The 12,621-nt window shown below is 37.2% G+C and overlaps 1 protein-coding gene across 1 annotated transcript in view; it reads left to right on the forward strand.

The window, feature by feature from the left end:
• Window positions 1–817: 817 nt before the first annotated feature.
• The window catches only part of LOC135248548 (macrophage mannose receptor 1-like), a 33,382-nt gene continuing 21,578 nt past the window's right edge, over window positions 818–12,621 (forward strand). The window contains exons 1-8 of the mRNA XM_064323325.1: window positions 818–1,492; window positions 3,448–3,534; window positions 3,913–4,014; window positions 4,714–4,812; window positions 4,981–5,132; window positions 5,414–5,517; window positions 5,892–6,029; window positions 6,584–6,642. Coding sequence (XP_064179395.1) covers window positions 1,432–1,492; window positions 3,448–3,534; window positions 3,913–4,014; window positions 4,714–4,812; window positions 4,981–5,132; window positions 5,414–5,517; window positions 5,892–6,029; window positions 6,584–6,642 — 802 coding nt within the window. The 5' untranslated portion in view covers window positions 818–1,431. The remainder of the gene's footprint in view (window positions 1,493–3,447; window positions 3,535–3,912; window positions 4,015–4,713; window positions 4,813–4,980; window positions 5,133–5,413; window positions 5,518–5,891; window positions 6,030–6,583; window positions 6,643–12,621) is intronic.

Here is a 12,621-nt window from a genome sequence, read left to right on the forward strand (position 1 = left end):
AAAACTGAATAAAAAAATACGGCAGTATGGAGTAGCGTTGTTATTATTTTATTACGCTTCCTCATATGTTCCTCCAGCCTTGATTCCCTTTTTTGATGAAATCTCCTTTGTTTTTGTTTTATTCTTCTTGTTCTGATTGCTAATTTACCACCTAGCTCAGCTTTATTCTCGAACAGTTTAGCTAGCTAAACCAGAAACACCAGGGGTAACCTTTTGCAAGGCAGTTGTTTCAAAAATATCACGAACAATCATTCACGAGAAAGACCATGTTTATTGTGCACGAGATACATGATTACACAAGCCACAGCGAATCCCGCGGATTCTTCTCTGCAGTGTAAAGATGTTCATACCGGGCAAAAGGTAGATAAAGAACGTTTGTGGAAATTGATCATCACTAATTCTACCCCAGGTCTGCTACAGCATTTTAACCCGGCTCAGCAGTGTAAAGACAGCTTAAGTTAGCCTAATGTTAGACAATTAATGAGTATGTACATAACAACCGTTTTTTATTCAGTAAATAGTAAGTGTTATAGTTGGCGTCGCCCAGGTGCCAACTGACTGACGTCACACAAGCGACACTGGTTGGATCTGGTTGGATCCCACTGAAGGTAAAGAACTGTACCTTTACCAGAATGAAGGTACCATTCAGTACCTAGAAAGGTGAAATCACTTGTCACTCGTACCTTTAGAGGTACAGTTTTGTACTTGTACAGAATTAGTACGCTTGTGTACCTTTATTTAAGTGTATTTTTATGTAATTAATTGCTATAATAAGCACAATGTGAACATGAGATATTTATTCTACATGACAGGAAGAACTATGTCTGACAAAATATGTCTTAAGAGGGTAAATATTCAGTCTAAACATGAAATACATCTAATTAAAGAAAATGTACGGCTTGTTACAATTCTGGGATTGCAACTGCGATTGAGTGAAAACCAGCTTGCAAGCAGGCACCCCAGCACCGAGGTTGGGAACCATTGGATTAGACCATGATAAAAAAGCTTCATATAGTGACATAAAAAGACACAAGAACAGTCTTCATCATCCGGTAGCTCAGTAACCAAACATAAATACAAATAATTGAGCCATTCAAATAATTATGAGATGCTGGCATGAAATCCAAAATGGTTATTTATCCCGCCTTTGTAATATTTTATATTTTCCTACTGTAGCAAAATGAGCTATTGAGCTATTGTATGAGCTATTTATAGAAATGGTTATCTGTTCTTCCTGTATATAGAAAGAAAGATAGCAAAAAGAGAGACACCGAGGCAGAGACAGACAGACAGAGAGAGGGAGAGGGAGCAGATATCTGCATGTTAAATGACAAAATATTAACCAAATATCTGAATTTCTGCATTCTCCTGCTAGTTCTGCGTCTCTTCTTCTTCTTCTCTCTCAACGGTTAAAGTGTTTCATTACCCGCAATGAGTGAGGTATTTTATTCATCTATGAAGTTCAAGAAGAACTTTAGGCAGCGGACTGCAGGTGAGTTACTCTGTTTTGTGAATGCAAATTCTGGATTATTTAATGCTATTGTTAATGTTTTATGTTCCAATACTTTTCAATCTTTTTTGTTTTCATGTATTTGCATAAACAAAAAAGAACAATGAATACAATATTAAACAAAATGATGTGTGGTAGAGAGGTCTGAATCCCAACTGGGCTTATAAAATGACCTCACTGAGAAAGTCAAATTATACGATATACAATAAAAAAATAAAAATAAAAACAAACAATCATGCGTATGTGAGTGAGTGTGAGTGAATTTGGGAATTAATCTCAAAGAATCCATTGAATGATTTGGGCAGCAAATTTGAAAGCTAAGTGTATTTGTAGATGCATGTGCATGGTTGAAGTATGTTAATGTTTTAAATCAAAAAGATGTCGAGTTTCTTAAACAGAGCGGCAGATGGTGGCGAGTAATCAGAAAAGATGGCTAGCCGTGCAAATTTATTTTGAGTGAAGTGAATTTATGTAGATTGGCAGCATACGTACTTGCCCAGATAATGTTGCCGTAAATGAGAAATGGGTAAATTAAGTTGTAGTACATATTGTGGAGGCAAGTCTGATTAACTAAGCCACTCAGTTTTCTGATGATACCACTGGATTACATTACTTTATTACTGATAAATTGTATGTGATCTTTCCAGAACAAGTTTTCATAAACCATAAACTGCAAGCAATTTAGTGGATGAAACCTGTATTGTGTAATCCCCACCAATTTAAATCATAGCACTTGATCTGCAGTATGTTTTATTCTTACCCATTAATATAATAAATTTTGATTTTTAAAAATATTTAAACATAACTTATTTGTCTGGACCATTCTGAAAATTTTACCACGCCACAATTGGCCTCATAATTAGTGAATCAAAGTTTTTGTGAGATAAAATCCAATGGGTATGTAAGACACAGCAGTAAAATCATTAATATAAATAAGGAATAACAAGGGTCCAATTATAGATCCTTGAGGGACACAATAACTTGGCTCTGTTTGATAGAATTTAATAGATTTCATTTTTGTGGAAGATTACAAAGATTACTTATTTAGAGTGTGCTTCTTTATGTTTAGTGCCTTGTGTTTTTCTGGCTGCTCGACATATAGAGTAATAATTTCATATTACACTTATGAACAGTTTGTGGGTGAAACTAGAGCAATAGAAAATACCAGGTACAAGCACTGTGCACTTCAGGAAGGTCACTGCTTAGTGGCATTTGTAGTGAATCATAAAATGCCCTGAAAAATGGCTTTACTGAAACCAAAATAAAAAAATGTAAAAATTTAAAAAACATTCTTGGGTTTATTGAAGACAAACCACCTTTGAAATATTATTTTAATTTCATTATTTAAATGTGTGTCCTGATCATGTATCTGTACACAAAGGAGGAAGAGAATCTGTCCATCAACAAGTTTGAATCTCTCAGGCATTTTGAGCGCAGTGATGGGCCCCACAATCTGGATAATGTTCTGACTGTGCTTGTGTGTTCCATGGGGAATGAGTAATCGGCCACCCCCGGATTGAGGGAGGGTTTCTGTGGACAGGTGCCCCCTGCTCATTGCTCAATAGTGACACCCCTGGTCAGTTAGGAACTTGCAATCTGTTTGTGCCAGCTTCATAGTCTTCCAGTGCAGAAAATGCATGGCATAGAAATGCTCTTGGGCTACAATGAAAATAAGGGGTAGCTGACTGCATGTGCTTTTCTGCTCCCTCCCGAATGGTCAGAGGACATTGTGCCTGCATTATTTCCCCTTCCATACACACTATCATCTGCCTTTCTTTCTGCAGATCAGCATAAACACCCCATAAATGTTGAAGGATTTTGAGTGTTTTCAAATTGAGCACTTTTTTGATCTTTCTCCCCACATATTTGTGCCTGCATGCATATAAAAATGAACCAAATTAATTGAAGTTACAAATGTACCCCTCATCCTCTCTCAGCAACTCAGGATGATGACGTAACCTATTCTGAGGTCAAAACCATCAACCCTACCGCCTCCAACACAGTGTGCCACTGTGGTTCAGCAGGTCTGTCGCAAACGCCTTAAAAGACTCTCTGAAAAATTGGAAAATTGGATCTAATCCTGCACACTTGCTTTTCTTCTGAAGAATTGATAGTTTTTTGACCTAACGTCATTACATAAATTAAGATAGAAATAGAGTAGGCCAACACTCTTATATTCATTTAGGAGAGAGGGCCTCCTGTATTTTTTTTTATTGAATATTTGCTAGTCACATTGGCGAATATCAGAGATTGCAGTAGTGGATTTTTATTTGCTGTTGTAAAACTTTAGTTTACTGCAGTATGTTTCGTTTGAAATAAAAAAGACTAGCGACAAGAACAACAATATAAAACATCAAAGAAATGAGACATTCTGCTTAACTTGTCTGTTTTCTTGACCGCAGAGCACAGTGGGCAAAGCTCATATCCCTACAGACGGGTTGCAGTGAGTCTGGGGCTGCTGTGTGCTCTCTTATTGGCTGCCACAGTAGTCCTGTGTGTCCTCTGTGAGTAACTGTCTGTGTCTCTTTACTGTGATCCTAAAAATGTCAATTTAAAGTAAAAAACAGATCTGTTCTGTCATTTTACAAATGAATATCATATAGTGGGATTAACTTTTGTGCTTTTGGGCAATCCCCTCTGTTTTCACCAGGTATTGATGTAGATTCATTTTAAGAAAAATAAATGTTTTTAAGTAATAAATTAGTTACTACATAAGAGCTAATATGTGATGTTGATGCCTTGATCATTGTTGGTCATTATTTTTTTCCAAAATCCATTCAACATTGTAGTCTTTACTTTGAAATTTGCCCAGAAAAAAATTTATATGTAAAAAAATCTTACATAATTTATATAATTTGTCACCCATCTGTATATATATATTTTCATTCACATTGTTAAATGTATACTGCAATATTCTTATAAAGCCCAAATAAACAAAAAGATTGTTCATAATTCTCTAAAACTGTGTCAATTAAAACATTGAATTAACAACACAAATTAAAAATTCTTAAAAAAACTTTTTTCCTAGTTTGCCTAAATTTATTCATTCACAGTTCACAATCTTAACAAATGATGTGGTCAACCTATGGGCTTAAGCTTCCACAGGTTAGCACAGTAGTCTGTATCATACTGAGGTGAAATTCTGTAAAACTCCTTAATCGATACTTTTTTCCCTAAAGAATGCATTTTCCCTTGTGTACTAGATACAAGTTTATCAGAGAACTATTCAATGTTGGAGAGAGATCTGGAGGAGCTCAGAAGCAACTACAGCACCATGTATACAGAGAAAGTCCAGCTACAGAGTAAGTACAATGAAGTAATTAAGAAACTCCTCTTTTTGTAGCAGTACTGTCCCTCCAGTTCACAGTGTGGTGCCACGCTGTTGTCCATCTGCAGAAAAGCATTTACTTTTACACTGTTACATATGAAAAGATCATTCTCAGAGTCTGCTGCTTGTTCTTTCTGTACAGGCACTTTGTGTAAACCCTGTCTACAGGGCTGGGCACAGTTCTCTTCGAAGTGTTACTACTTCTCTAATGAGACGAAGAGCTGGGAAGACAGTCGCAGTGACTGCGAGGAATGGGGAGCTGACCTGGTGATTATAGAGAGTGAAGAGGAAAAGGTAAGGCTCTGTAAAATAATTGTGAATGAGTGGATGGAGATAAAACTGACAACATGCATTCATATGAAGCCACTGTAAATGTAATTATGTTTCTCATCTTGTGTTGGTTCTTACAATCTAATGTGTTCAATATCACCACTATGGGGGAATCGCATTTATCAGTGGGGTGTGGCTCATGCTGTAGCTCAGTATCTCACAGATCCAGAAAGTGTCAGTGTGGACTGTTTGTCTCTCAGCGTCTACAGAGTGAGCAGTGAGGGTCATTTTGTGTTTGTTTTCAGCGGTTCATCAACAACAAAACTCAATCCTATACCTGGACTGGACTGAGTTACTCAGCAGCTAAGGGTAACTGGCTCTGGGTGAATGGAACCCCTCTGCAGAAAGGGTAAGAATTCTTACAGAAACAGCACAGGACGTAAAAATATAGACAGACACAATCATGTATAATTTTAAACAGCATCTTGGCAGATCAGAAATATGAATGTTCCTCTGATGGTAGCCAGTCTAAGGTTTGTGTTACTGCAGTGAAATATGTCACTGGATATGTTTCTGGTTATCTTTAATATTGTTCTGTTTGTACGATGAGGTTGATTTACTGAGTACAGTTAATCCAGAATTATCTTCCAACAAGATATATTTCTGCTGTCTGAACTCTCTCATAGATGGCAATAGACAGAGAATGAGAAGGAGTCACTGTATCTCCGTAGCAAACAGCAGAGAAATAGATCATCTGTGTCTCAGTCTTTGCTTCCTTTACAGATTCTGGGAGAGTCGAGAGCCAGATGTTCAAAATGGAAATGTTTGTGTCATGTTTTCCCCTCACATTAATGCATGGGGTGCTTATTACTGTTCTGATGTCCATAATTTCATCTGTGAGACTAATGCTCTGCTCCCCTAAACCATTTTTTATCATTGTATGTTTTTGGTTCTTTCATCTTGTGAGAGGCCGTTGACCATGCCAGGTTTGACAGTCAAACACAGGACCAATAAGCAGACCACAATGTTACCGTTTCTGGTGGGAATATATGGAATATACATACTGCTGTCTTTACTAGAAATGTATCTGTGAGACTAAGCTTTATTAAATGCATTGAAATGACTGTACATGCAGAGTAGATTTAAGCTATTATTGGTTCTATGGACATACGGTAAGTATTAAAATACCATGCATTTGAAATGGTCCTCATCTTGCTGTTGTGATACTGTAAATTTAAATTGAAATCGAGAACAGCAGTCACTGCTAAAAAAGAAAATTTGTTCATTGGGCCTCATTTATCACTAATTTTGTAAATACGCACATAAGTTTCCCCGTAAAATTATACAAACTAACATCTTCTGCCGCATTTATCAAACGTTCGGAGGCACTTAGTTTCAATCGTATCCCCGTGCGTATGTTGATAAATCCCAATCAGTCGTAAATTGGAAGCGCGTTCACGGTCGCCTCATTGTAGCGCACCTCACACGGTGACAGGGGGTCGGCCAGTGGGGTCATCAACCACTGCTTCAGCGGGTAACCCATGTGTTGGAATGGCATAAGATCATGAGCCACTCGTCATCCTCAGCAAAAAAGTCACACCGGTCCCTGAAAATGCGATCTCGCCGAAGTGCTCTCGCCAAATCCTGTAATAGTGCAAGGTCCGCCATTGCAAGCTAGGACTTAACAGCATTTTGGCCATTTAAATAGTATTTCTCATCAATTAATTATTTAAAAAACAAAATTGCAATTATGAAATCATAGCAACTCTTTGTAATGCTCATTTCAAACATTTTTGTTTTACTTAATTAAAATAGTATTCACAACCAATTTATGTTAGTTTCTTTATGATATTTCAATATTTCATGACAAAATACGTAGACAAAGAAGCCCATTTAATGACCAATTTCATCAATAAAAGTTAAAAATTCAAGTTAAAAGACGAACTGCGGAGTTTACACACACTCTGCGTGTGGTCTCAGGTTTTCGTAAATTTCCTTCACACGTCTGAACAAGTTGGACTCCCGAAAACGTTGATAAATCCCAGTTTTCATGTGTAAATGTTGGTACGAAGAAATTACGAGAAATTTCGTTCGTATGTTGCTTGATAAATGAGGCCCATTGTGTGAAAGTATGAGCTAATAGAAAGAGCTCTCAGTACCTACTTACTCAGTATCTCATAAAGGCTCTCCAAACAGAGGCTGTGTCCTAAAGACATAAGCCACATGTACCCACAAGTAAACAAGTGGTATGTGACTCTATGACTTAAATTCAATAAACATTTATCCTCAACTCTGACTTACAAGTAATATCCTTGCTTTATAATCCTTGCTGCAATTGATAGTCACATTTAAGGACTAATGTTTATTGAATTTAGCCTTATGTGGTTCCTGTGTTACATTAATCTCAATCTAGCTGTATCACAGAAGCAAGTCCACAAGCTAAGAGTGTGTGTAAATGCTACATTAATCCTCATAAATACCAAATACCAATACTTAGTGATAAAGTACTAAAAATGATATTCCATGCATGTTTGAAGATTAAAAATGTATTAAACTGTGTCAAGTAAAGTTTTTGTTATTCTGAATGTTAGTTTGCTTGCTTTCTTTGTAATCATTTCCTCATCACTTCAACATGAGCAGATTTTACAGGATAATCTGAGAAGTGGTGCAGTTCAGCTACAGTTTCCTAATTTTATTGGCAACCAGCACTTTCCTTAGAAGTGGTGACTTTCACACTTTAAAGGAAGTTAAAAGCTTTACATAGTATATATGATGCTTTCATAAACTTGACATAATGGCTTCATGCATACGCAAATGTTGTGCTTCATAAAGGGTGGCAAAACATCTTCTTTTACAACATTATAGCAAATGTGACATAACCAACAATATCACCTGGCTAATGGCTAAACATTATAAAGGGTGTGTAAAACCTGCTTAGGTAGGATCCTAGGCTAACTGTGATATAACTCATGATGTCGCTTGATGTCATGAAACAGTCCAAATCAACTCGAGAGAAGTGAGTCCCCTTGAATGCTGTTACAATTTTACTAAATATACAGTAAATTACACATTTAATAAATTAAACACAGTACGTATACGCGCACACACGCACGCACACACGCACACACTTAACCAGCATTACTTTGCCACTCTGACACATTAACTTTGTACTCATAGTTATGTCAGGTGAACACTTATGTGTAATGTTATTAATTTGAGTTAAAATATTGTGAATATTATATGTGAAAGTATATTATTTATGCATATAGTGTTCACGTTTAGAAAGGAAGAAATGCCCTTATGTTTATCATTTCTGTCATTTTCTCTTTTGTACTGAAAAGTAACACTGCTACCTTGTGGCTGAGTGTAAAATAGGTGGAAAAAACCCACAATAGGATGAGTGTGATTAAAAAATTTGTGAAACAATGGAAGACAGATATTCAAGAAGAGTGCAAAGCATGAAAAAATGCAAACACAAACCAATTGAAAGAAGGTCCTCATTATTATCAGATCACATCTTTTTTATTTTTAGAAATACTCTGTTTTCTAATAAATATGCAGATGTTTACATGATGCTGTTTTATTTGTTGTTTATTGGTGATCACAAAGCTGGTACTTTGGCTTCTTGTACATGCTAAGCTGCTACTCAATCCTGGCCCTGGATCTGTAGCACAGCTTTCTATGCTATATCATGTATAACATCTGGAGCACAGAGAAAGGCATTTTAATTGTGTTATCGCAGGATCAACAAGATGGAAAACAATCTCAGAAAAGATTGTTGAAATTGATGCGCGATTTCATCATGTCCCATGAGTGTATTTGAAAATATGAAAAACTGGAAATTTTTAATTAGTGCTCTCATATTGTGACTGGAAACCTGTGTAAAACTAATAATCAGACCAGCTGTAATCACGATCTCTTTAGAACTATATATATATATATTTTTTTTTACATCTTTTGCATTTTTTTCACTTGCATAAAGTTCATGCTCCTTTATGAATCATTGTTGTTTTCTGTGTCTAATGCTGCAATTATTGTCAGCTGCAATGAGTATAGCTATCGCCTATACACATTTGGTTGTACAGTGCCGTGTTTGGCTGTTTGATTTTGGTTGAGTTCACCTTCTCCCACTGAGGAAACAAGAGAGGGGTGAAGCAGATGGCCAATGGGATGAGCACACAGAGTGCACCCATCACTCATGGGAGTTGTAGTATCATGTGGTATCACCACAAATTGATTTAACTATTTCAGATGGCTTTTGTAAACTACAATAATTTTTTACATAGAAAATGCTACTGGAAGGTCACCTGCCAAAGCGCCTAGTAAGTGAACAATTTACACACCAATGCTGAATTCTACCCACATTCGGGGGGTGGCATGTGGGAAAAACAGGACCCAGCCTGAGCCAGAAGAGCGGGGTGTTCTCCTCACACTGTTGAATACTTCTTCAAAATATACACTTCACAGAGTCTGATGCAACTGGATTTATTGCAGGTAATTCAAAGATAACATGCAAGAACCTGGGCTTATCTGCGCATATCAATACAAACACTCTCAAAGCATTGCACAAGACACTTCACAGAAAACACATAAGACGCACACACACACAGACAAGACACACACACACACACACAGACAAGACACACAAGACATACTGAACTCCCCTGGGGCCGAACACTCCCTTTTATCCTATCTTGTTAGCTCCTCCTGTTGTGGAGCTTAAGCTTGGACTTTCCCTCAGGCTTACATCATGTTACTTTTCTCTTTCCCATACATCATTGATTCTCATTTTTCAGACACCATTATTTCCAAGCCCCCTTCCTTTCTTTAATTAAAAAATAGGCATTCCCTTCTCTTATCTAAGTCTTCCTCCCCTTCTTGGCGTCAGATATGTATTCACCTCATTTATCTTCTGCTGGATTTTATCATTCACAACACGTTTGTATGAAAGGCCTAGTTTGTATGCCAGAAACTGTGCTTTCATTGTATATGGACTTTTACAGCTTGCGTTTTATATTTAGTGCAAACCTCTACAGATTATTACTGTTTTGACCAAGATCTGGCCATTGCTAGTTCTACATATACTTCTTTTGTTAATGATATACTTGGTGGTGATGGTTGGTGATCTTAAACGCATTTCCTTCCCAAAGGTGGGTGTCAAGCCCTGATCAGTTTCCTGGTCTCTCAATGCGATTTCCTCTTTCTGCTCAAGTAGCTCAGACCACAGTGACACAAAATATATAAAAAGAAATACCAGATACAGCACTAGCAGCAGTTGGAAATGGCAGCATTGGTCTCCAAAGATTCAGAGGGTATATACACTGACCTGGCGTGTCCATTTCAAGATGTGTACAGCACACTGGGCCAGACCTCACTCAACAGTCCAGGAGCTCAGCACACAGGTAAGAACACCTGCACAGTGTATTGAAGAGCAGCACACAGTTAAGAACACCTGCACAGTGTATTAAAGAGCAGCATAATCGAGAGATCATTGTCGCTTTTAAATGAGCTTGTGGAATCTATTTTTTATTACATCAGGGAAAACTAAATAGAATCCAAAAATTATTTTAGTATGAGTTCAATCCTCAAGTGTGAGCTGTGAGCTCGTAGCTCCAAGCTTGCACCTAGAGCCGAGCTCCCAGCTCCCAGTTTAATGATCTGAGCTCGCACCTCATAGCTCGCTCATCCCAGCTCCCAGCTCTCAGATCGTACCTATCAGCTCACTCTTGCCCGAAGACCTCTTGTGTTACCGTATATTACATTAATTTGGAGAAATATTAGAACATATCAATTATTGCAATGTGAATCATTGTAAGACGCAAAGGGAGGTTAATGCTGGAGTTGGCAATTTTTATGTTAGAATATAATTTTATTACATATAAATGTCAAGAGACCATTAGAAAACGCTTGTTTGTGTAAAGGGGTTAAACGAGGTTATTCTTGGTTAGTTTGTGTGGAGCTCTGAATGACTAAGTTACGTGTGGCAGTCTACCCATTTTGCATTTAGGCTTATTTGATATTATAAAATAGAAGTAGGCCTACGGATTTTAATTGTAATTTAATTAATGGATTAAGATGAACAGCTCATATAAATGGCGACACTCATCCGGAAGCATGGACGTGGGGTGGGCATGTAAGTTGCAAAAAACTGGCTATGGTATACCCATAAATATTTTTCTCGACTTGTAGTGGTACTGGGGCAGAGTATGCACAGTCAAAAATGTTGAGCATTGCCATTCATATTAGTCAATTGAAGACACAAATATAGACACATTTTAAAAAAGTGTTTATATCTCATTCTTTCTGGTTGTCTGTGACTGTTGGCCCTAATTTTCCATTGACTCAGTTGTCATATCTATTTTAAACTGTTAAGCGAACAGTTTTCTTGACGTCAAGAAACCATTTTAGAAACTTGAATGTGACAAACCACCTAGCGTTTCTTAATTTGAACATGAATCTGCTGGTGTCTGTTAGCATAGCTTGACTTTACCACTCTCCCCCCAAAAGTGTGGCTGTTTGCCCCAATATATACATAGCCGCACTCCTCAGCTTGACTTGGCTAGCTTTTAATTACTATTATTTTTTTTATTTAAGCTTTATTTATACAGGGTAGGTTGACTGAGCCTGTATGTTCTTTCACAGCAATGCCCTGTTTCACACACACTTAGATACCCAACCACACAAATAAATTACATAAAATCAATAGTACAATACAGATAAAAACATAATAAGTTCAGAAACAGTCGTAGTGACCAATTGCATGAAGTTCTCTGCTTTTTATCACTGATTTAAATTCTCAAAGAGTAACCAGGTCTGTGAGCCGAACCTCCCTCTGTAAGCTATTCCAGGCAGATAGTGCAGAGAAGTTAAAAGCCTTTTTACCTAGCTCAGTACGGACAGTAGGAACCTTCGTTATCAAAGTATCTGTTATCCTTACTGGTATGCACTCTAATTCTGGGTCAAATAACAAGAAAGGTAGCTCGGAAGAATACCCAAAATTGTCTTGTAAATGAAAACATACCTGTGGCTAAGTCGATGCATGGATAGGGCGAGCCAACCAAACACTGAGTACAGTGAGCAATGATGAGTGAGGCTTCTACTTGTGATAAATCACAGGGCTCCATGATACACTGTGTCTTATCATGTGAAGACGATAGTAACACAGGTTACCATAATCACGAACTGGCAATAAGGTAGCTTTGACAAATGTACATTTAAAGAGAAACTCGATTTATTTCTAAAGTAAATACTCAACTTGCGTTTCTTAATCAGATGTTGGAAGTGATAGTAAAAAGCTGAGCATCAAGAAAGAAACCTAAGTATAGACTGTTACAGGCTCAATAGATTGGCCTTGTAAAGTGATAATACATTGGTTTAATAATGTTTAGCCTACGTACAGTAGTATTCGATAAAACCATAAGCTTGGCCTTATCAGCATCCAGAACAAGTTTCAGGTGGAAAAACTGAGCCTGCACCAGATTAAAAACATGCTGCAGTTTCTAAAGAGCCATAT

This window comes from Anguilla rostrata, chromosome 2, assembly GCF_018555375.3.
Source record: "Anguilla rostrata isolate EN2019 chromosome 2, ASM1855537v3, whole genome shotgun sequence".
NCBI classification, from domain to species: domain Eukaryota; kingdom Metazoa; phylum Chordata; class Actinopteri; order Anguilliformes; family Anguillidae; genus Anguilla; species Anguilla rostrata.